Here is an 8,669-nt window from a genome sequence, read left to right as displayed (position 1 = left end):
AGTTGTCAGAAATTCAATGTGTAAAAAAAAAATCAAATGGAATCCAAATCACTTCATAATCCGACGAAAAACTACACTGTATATCAGAAGATCTTTGAAGTAGAATGTATCTTTTCAACGACATATGTATTAAAAAAAAATGTATCCTTTTGGCATGGTAGTGTACATAATGTAGTCTTGGGTCGAATAAGCATTGGGTCGAAATATCTAAAGACCGAAACACTCGAGGCTTCCGGTTTGGACAGACGTGCGGGATTTTTCAACCCACAGAAAATAAACAAACCATGCAGATCATCACATAAACTTTCAATTGGTTAACACATTAGAAATGGCACCCACCCAATCCCGCCGATCTTACACTGCTGGTTTTAAACTAGAGGTAATAGCCTTTGCTGAACAAAATGGGGGTAACATGGCAGCGGAGAGAAAATTTGGCGTGACCGAGAAAGTTATCAGAGGCTGGAGAAAACAGAAAGATGCATTACAGCGGACGAAAAAATCACGGAAATCGTTTCGAGGGCGTGCAGCTAAAAAGACATTAATACCGGAGGGAAACTTGGAAAAATTTGTTGTGGTAAAGAGAAAAGCAGCCAGAAGAGGCGTTGACATTGTGTATGATTTTCAATCCACTGAGGCTCCAAAAAAGGAGATTGAGTGGAATGTTCAATCAGAAGTACTGGAGAGGGAACCTAACTGTGGTTTTCAACATGCTGAAACTCAAGAAATGGAGCCCATTAGGGTTTTACAATCTCTTAACTCATTGGAAAGGCGTCCGGACTATGATTTTCAATCCACTGAGGTAAAGGAGAGAGAGCCTATCAGGGATTTACAAACTGCTGTCTCACTGAAAAAGGAACCTAAATGGGACTACCAATCCACTGAGGTACAAGAAACAGAAAATAATTCACATGCAGTTTTTCAATCTGTGGAAAGACATAATACACTTAACAATCAAGTTGGAAATATAGGTACAAAAATGTCAACCAAAAAGTCCCGGAAATCTTACACTGCTGGATTTAAGTTAGCAGTAATAGCTTTTGCAGAGAAAAATGGAGGAAATATGGCAGCAGAGAGAAAGTTTGGCGTAGGAGAAAAAGTTATCAGAGGCTGGCGTAAACAGAAATTGGCCCTTCAGCAAACCAGAAAGTCAAAGAAAGCTTTTCGCGGACTTGCAGCACAATGGCCAGACCTAGAGGACAAGCTAGAGGAATATGTCAAGGAGCAGAGAGCTGCCAGTAGGGATTTGAGTACTCTCAAAATAAGACTGAAAGCAAAAGAGATGGCAAAAGAGATGCAGATCAACAATTTTGAGGGATGTAAATCTTGGTGTTTCCGCTTCCTGAGGCGAAAGAATATTGTTCTCCGACAATGCAAGAACCATTCAAAGGAGAAAGATGTCTTTTCACTACAGACAAATAGCTCAAGCGAATCATTTCAGGAAAGTGAAGCAAAAAGGCATGAACTGGATGGAAACCTTGAGAATTTTGTGGTGGTAAAAACAGAAGCAGCCAGTTGTTACATAGACACTGTGCAGGAATTTCAATCAGCTGAAGCACCAAAATTGGAGCCTGACTGGGAAGTTCGGTTAGCAGAGGAACCAGAAATGGAGCCAAATTGTGATATTCAATCCACTGAGGCACAGAAAATGGAACCTGTTTTGGATTTACAATTAAATGACTCATTGGAAAGGGATCCTATGAACTGTGATTTACAATCAGCGGAGGCACTGAAAAGGGAGCCAGATTCAGACCGGGATGTTCAATTAATGAAGGCATCAAAAATGGAGCCAAATTATGTTGTCGAATCAACTGAGAGACAGAAATTGGAACCTGTTTTGGATTTACCATCAAATGACTTATTGGAAAGGGATAACAACTGTGAATTTCAAAATGCTGAGACAGCAGGAAGGGTGCGTGTTTGGGATTTACAATCATTTGACTCGTCAGAAAGTGAGATTAACTGTGGTTTTCAATCCTTTGTCACTGAGGCACCACAATGTGAGTCTACTAGGGATACTCTAACTGCTGTTGAGCTAAAAATAGAGCCAAACAGGGATTTTTGTTTCACCAAAAAACAGAAAAGAACTCCTAACAGTCAAGTTGGAAATAAAGACCAAATAACTTCAACTACGAAGACACGCAAGTCTTACACTGCTGGATTTAAGTTAGAAGTAATAGCTTTTGCGGAAAAAAATGGAGGAAATAGGGCAGCTGAAAGAAAGTTTGGTGTGGGTGAGAAAGCCATCAGAGACTGGCGTAAACAGAAATTGGCCCTTCAGCAAACCAGAAAGTCAAAGAAAGCTTTTCGCGGACTTGCAGCACAGTGGCCAGACCTAGAGGACAAGCTAGAAGAATATGTCAAGGAGCAGAGAGCTGCCAGTAGGGATTTGAGTGCTATCAAAATAAGACTAAAAGCAAAAGAGATGGCAAAAGAGATGCAGATCCACAATTTTGAGGGAAATGCATCTTGGTGTTTCCGCTTCCTGAGGCGAAAGAATATTGTTCTCCGACAATGCAAGAACCATGCAAAGGAGAAAGATGTCTTTTCACAGCAGACAAATAGCTTATGTGAATCATTTCAAGGAAGTGAAGCAAAAAGCCAAGAACTGGATGGAAACCTTGAGAATTTTGTGGTGGTAAAAACAGAAATAACCAGTAGTTACATAGACACTGTGCAGGAATTTCAATCAGCTGAAGCACCAAAAATGGAGCCTGACTGGGAAGTTCGGTTAGCAGAGGAACCAGAAATGGAGCCAAATTGTGATATTCAATCCACTGAAGCACAGAAAATAGGACCTGTTTTGGATTTACAATTTAATGACTCATTGGAAAGGGATCCTATGAACTGTGATTTACAATCAGCGGAGGCACTGAATAGGGAGCCAGATTCAGACCGGGATGTTCAATTAATGAAGGCATCAAAAATGGAAATATTTCAATTAGTTGAAGCACCAAAAATGGAGCCTGACTGGGAAGTTCGGTTAGCAGAGGAACCAGAAATGGGGCCAAATTGTGATATTCAATCCACTGAAGCACAGAAAATAGGACCTGTTTTGGATTTACAATTTAATGACTCATTGGAAAGGGATCCTATGAACTGTGATTTACAATCAGCGGAGGCACTGAATAGGGAGCCAGATTCAGACCGGGATGTTCAATTAATGAAGGCATCAAAAATGGAAATATTTCAATTAGTTGAAGCACCAAAAATGGAGCCTGACTGGGAAGTTCGGTTAGCAGAGGAACCAGAAATGGAGCCAAATTGTGATATTCAATCCACTGAAGCACAGAAAATAGGACCTGTTTTGGATTTACAATTAAATGACTCATTGGAAAGGGATCCTATGAACTGTGATTTACAATCAGCGGAGGCACTGAAAAGGGAGCCAGATTCAGTCCGGGATGTTCAATTAATGAAGGCATCAAAAATGGAGCCAAATTATGATGTCGAATCAACTGAGAGACAGAAATTGGAACCTGTTTTGGATTTACAATCAAATGACTTATTGGAAAGGGATAACAACTGTGAATTTCAAAATGCTGAGGCACCAGGAAGGGTGCGTGTTTGGGATTTACAATCATTTGACTCGTCAGAAAGTGAGATTAACTGTGGTTTTCAATCCTTTGTCACTGAGGCACCACAATGTGAGTCTACCAGGGATACTCTAACTGCTGTTGAGCTAAAAATAGAGCCAAACAGGGATTTTTGTTTCACCAAAAAACAGAAAAGAACTCCTAACAGTCAAGTTGGAAATAAAGACCAAATAACTTCAACTACGAAGACACGCAAGTCTTACACTGCTGGATTTAAGTTAGAAGTAATAGCTTTTGCGGAAAAAAATGGAGGAAATAGGGCAGCTGAAAGAAAGTTTGGTGTGGGTGAGAAAGCCATCAGAGACTGGCGAAAACAGAAAACGGCCCTTCAGCGAACCAGAAAGTCAAAGAAAGCTTTTCGCGGACTTGCAGCACAGTGGCCAGACCTAGAGGACAAGCTAGAAGAATATGTCAAGGAGCAGAGAGCTGCCAGTAGGGATTTGAGTGCTATCAAAATAAGACTAAAAGCAAAAGAGATGGCAAAAGAGATGCAGATCCACAATTTTGAGGGAAATGCATCTTGGTGTTTCCGCTTCCTGAGGCGAAAGAATATTGTTCTCCGACAATGCAAGAACCATGCAAAGGAGAAAGATGTCTTTTCACAGCAGACAAATAGCTTATGTGAATCATTTCAAGGAAGTGAAGCAAAAAGCCAAGAACTGGATGGAAACCTTGAGAATTTTGTGGTGGTAAAAACAGAAGCAGCCAGTAGTTACATAGACACTGTGCAGGAATTTCAATCAGCTGAAGCACCAAAATTGGAGCCTGACTGGGAAGTTCGGTTAGCAGAGGAACCAGAAATGGAGCCAAATTGTGATATTCAATCCACTGAGGCACAGAAAATGGAACCTGTTTTGGATTTACAATTAAATGACTCATTGGAAAGGGATCCTATGAACTGTGATTTACAATCAGCGGAGGCACTGAAAAGGGAGCCAGATTCAGACCGGGATGTTCAATTAATGAAGGCATCAAAAATGGAGCCAAATTATGTTGTCGAATCAACTGAGAGACAGAAATTGGAACCTGTTTTGGATTTACCATCAAATGACTTATTGGAAAGGGATAACAACTGTGAATTTCAAAATGCTGAGACAGCAGGAAGGGTGCGTGTTTGGGATTTACAATCATTTGACTCGTCAGAAAGTGAGATTAACTGTGGTTTTCAATCCTTTGTTACTGAGGCACCAGAATGTGAGTCTACCAGGGTTACTCTAACTGCTGTTGAACCAGAAATAGAGCCAAACAGGGATTTTCATTCCACCAAAAAACAGAAAAGAACTCCTAACAGTCAAGTTGAAAATATAGACCAATTAACTTCAACTACAAAGACACGCAGATCTTACACTGCTGGATTTAAGTTGGGAGTAATAGCTTTTGCGGAGGAGAATGGAGGAAACATGGCAGCAGAGAGAAAGTTTGGTGTCTGTGAAAAAAATATCAGGGACTGGCGAAAACAGAAAACGGCCCTTCAGCAAACCAAAAAGTCAAAGAAATCCTTCCGCGGACATGCAGCACAATGGCCAGACCTAGAGGACAAGCTAGAGGAATATGTCAAGGAGCAGAGAGCTGCCAGTAGGGATTTGAGTGCTATCAAAATAAGACTGAAAGCAAGAGAGATGTCAAAAGAGATGCAGATGAACAATTTTGAGGGATGTAAATCTTGGTTTTCACGCTTCATGAGGCGAAAGAATATTGTTCTCAGACAATGCAGAAACCATTCAAAGAATTTATCAGTACAATCAATTGAATTGGCAGAAAGTGAGCCCATCTGTGATTTTCTATCAGCTGTCCCCGAGGCACCACAAAGGGAGACTACCAGGGATTTGCAAGTTGCTGTTTTACCAGGAAAGGAGTTACATAGAGATTTCCAATCAACTGAAGAACAGAAAAGAAATCATAACATTCAAGTTGGAAATAAGGACACCAAAACATTATTTATAAAGCCACGCAAATCTTACACTGCTGGATTTAAGTTAGAAGTAATAGCTTTTGCAGAAAAAAATGGAGGAAACATGGCAGCAGAAAAAAAGTTTGGTGTCTGTGAAAAAAATATCAGGGACTGGCGAAAACAGAAATTGGCCCTTCAGCAAACCAAAAAGTCAAAGAAATCCTTCCGCGGACATGCAGTTAAATGGCCAGACCTAGAGAACAAGCTAGAGGAATACGTCAAGGAGCAGAGAGCTGCCAGTAGGGATTTGAGTGCTATCAAAATAAGACTGAAAGCAAGAGAGATGGCAAAAGAGATGCAGATCCGCAATTTTGAGGGAAATGCATCTTGGTGTTTACGCTTCCTGAGGCGAAAGAATATTGTTCTCATACAATGCAAGAACCATGCAAAGGAGAAAGATGTCTGTTCACAGCAGACAAATAGCTCATGTGAATCATTTCAAGGAAGTGAAGCAAAAAGCCAAGAACTGGATGGAAATCTTGAGAAATTTGTAGTGGTGAAAACAGAAGCAACCAATAGTTACATTGACACTGTGCAGGAATTTCAATCAGCTGAAGAACCAAAAATGGAGCCTGACTGGGAAGTTAGGTTAGCAGAGGAACCAGAAATGGAGCCAAATTGTGATATTCAATCCACTGAGGCACAGAAAATGGTACCTGTTTTGGATTTACAATTAAATGACTCATTGGAAAGGGGTCCTATGAACTGTGATTTACAATCAGCGGGGGCACTGGAAAGGGAGCCTGATTCAGACCGGGATGTTCAATTAATGAAGGCATCAAAAATGGAGCCAAATTATGTTGTCGAATCAACTGAGAGACAGAAATTGGAACCTGTTTTGGATTTACAATCAAATGACTCATTGGAAAACGATAACAACTGTGAATTTCAAAATGCCGAGACACCAGGAAGGGTGCGTGTTTGGGATTTACAATCATTTGACACAGCAGACAGTGAGATTAACTGTGGTTTTCAATCCTTTGTTACTGAGGCACCACAATGTGAGTCTACCAGGGATACTCTAACTGCTGTTGAACCAGAAATAGAGCCAAACAGGGATTTTCATTCCACCGAAAAACAGAAAAGAACTCCTAACAGTCAGGTTGAAAATATAGACCAATTAACTTCAACTACAAAGACACGCAGATCTTACACTGCTGGATTTAAGTTGGAAGTAATAGCTTTTGCAGAGAAAAATGGAGGAAATATGGCAGCAGAGAGAAAGTTTGGCGTAGGAGAAAAAGTTATCAGAGGCTGGCGAAAACAGAAATTGGCCCTTCAGCAAACCAAAAAGTCAAAGAAATCCTTCCGCGGACATGCAGCACAGTGGCCAGACCTAGAGGACAAGCTAGAGGAATATGTCAAAGAGCAGAGAGCTGCCAGTAGGGATTTGAGTGCTATCAAAATAAGACTGAAAGCAAGAGAAATGGCAAAAGAGATGCAGATCCACAATTTTGAGGGAAATGTATCTTGGTGTTTCCGCTTCATGAAGCGAAAGAATATTGTTCTCCGACAACGCAAGAACCATTCAAAAGATTTATCAGGACAATCAATTGAATTGGCAGAAAGTGAGCCCATCTGTGATTTTCTATCAGCTGTCCCTGAGGAACCGCAAAGGGAGACTACCAGGGATTTACAAGTTGCTGTTTTACCAGGAAAGGAGTTAAATATGGATTTCCAATCAACTGAAGAACAGAAAAGAACTCGTAACAATCAAGTTGGAAATAAGGACATTAAAACTGAGACTTTAAAACCACGCAAATCTTACACTGCTGGATTTAAGTTGGAAGTAATCGCTTTTGCAGAGGAGAATGGAGGAAACATGGCAGCAGAAAAAAAGTTTGGTGTGAGTAAAAAAAATATCAGGGGCTGGCGAAAACAGAAATTGGCCCTGCAACAAGCAAAAAAGTCAAAGAAATCCTTCAACGGACATGCAGTACAATGGCCAGACCTAGAGGACAAGCTAGAGAAATACATAATGGAGCAGAGAGCTGCTAAAAGACACTTAAATGGTGTCAAAATAAGACTGAAAGCAAGAGAGATGGCAAGGGAGATGGGGATCCACGATTTTGAGGGAACTGCTTCTTGGTGTTTTCGCTTCATGAAACGAAAGAATATTGTTCTCCGACAACTCAAAAACCATTCAAAGGATTTATCAGGACAATCAATTGAATTGGCAGAAAATGAGCCCATCTGTGATTTTCTATCAGCTGTCCCTGAGGAACCGCAAAGGGAGAATACCAGGGATTTGCAAGTTGCTGTTTTACCAGGAAAGGAGTTAAATAGGGATTTCCAATCAACTGAAGAACAGAAAAGAACTCGTAACAATCAAGTTGGAAATAAGGACATTAAAACTGAGACTTTAAAACCACGCAAATCTTACACTGCTGGATTTAAGTTGGAAGTAATAGCTTTTGCAGAGGAGAATGGAGGGAACATGGCAGCAGAAAAAAAGTTTGGTGTGAGTGAAAAAAATATTAGGGGCTGGCGAAAACAGAAATTGGCCCTGCAACAAGCAGAAAAGTCAAAGAAATCCTTCCGCGGACATGCAGCACAATGGCCAGACCTAGAGGACAAGCTAGAAAAATACATAATGGAGCAGAGAGCTGCTAAAAGACACTTAAATGGTGTCAAAATAAGACTGAAAGCAAGAGAGATGGCAAGGGAGATGGGGATCCACGATTTTGAGGGAACTGCCTCTTGGTGTTTCCGCTTCATGAAACGAAAAAATATTGTTCTCAGACATTGCAAGTTCACGTCGAAGGATCTGGAGGTCAGTCCATAGGATCCCGTTTAATGAGAGGATGATTGTGGACACATAAGTTATTATAAAATGTGAAGTTTTACATGTGAACTTGAAGTATGGTTTTGAAATTGGTAGTGTAAATGCATTTTAAAATGATGTTTAGACTGGGAATAAATAAATAGCATTTTTTTTTTACCATTGATTTATCTTTTTTTAATGGGGAAGTATTTTAGATTTTGTCCAATAGCTTTTTGTGCTGCAGATAATGCAGGTTTTTGGACATCATGCATGTATGTAAAATATGCACAGCTGCAAATATAAGTGCCAGATATACAAAGTCAAGCTATGGTATTTTTTTTTTCATGTAATGTTGAATTTC

The 8,669-nt window shown here is 40.3% G+C and overlaps 1 protein-coding gene across 1 annotated transcript; it reads left to right on the top strand.

The window, feature by feature from the left end:
• Positions 1–328: 328 nt before the first annotated feature.
• LOC105347926 (uncharacterized) lies at positions 329–8,329 on the top strand. Its single transcript, XM_066088256.1, has one exon. It carries the CDS (start codon positions 329–331, stop codon positions 8,327–8,329), a length of 8,001 nt encoding a protein of 2,666 aa, XP_065944328.1.
• The last annotated feature ends 340 nt before the right edge of the window (positions 8,330–8,669 follow it).

The sequence above is a fragment of the Magallana gigas genome, chromosome 6 (assembly GCF_963853765.1).
Source record: "Magallana gigas chromosome 6, xbMagGiga1.1, whole genome shotgun sequence".
NCBI classification, from domain to species: Eukaryota; Metazoa; Mollusca; class Bivalvia; order Ostreida; family Ostreidae; genus Magallana; species Magallana gigas.
This window is presented reverse-complemented; position numbering and strand designations above follow the sequence as displayed.

What these genes read in the sequence shown, in the direction of transcription:
- LOC105347926 (XM_066088256.1), top strand. Translation starts at nt 329, where the DNA reads ATGGCACCCACCCAATCCCGCCGATCTTACACTGCTGGTTTTAAACTA.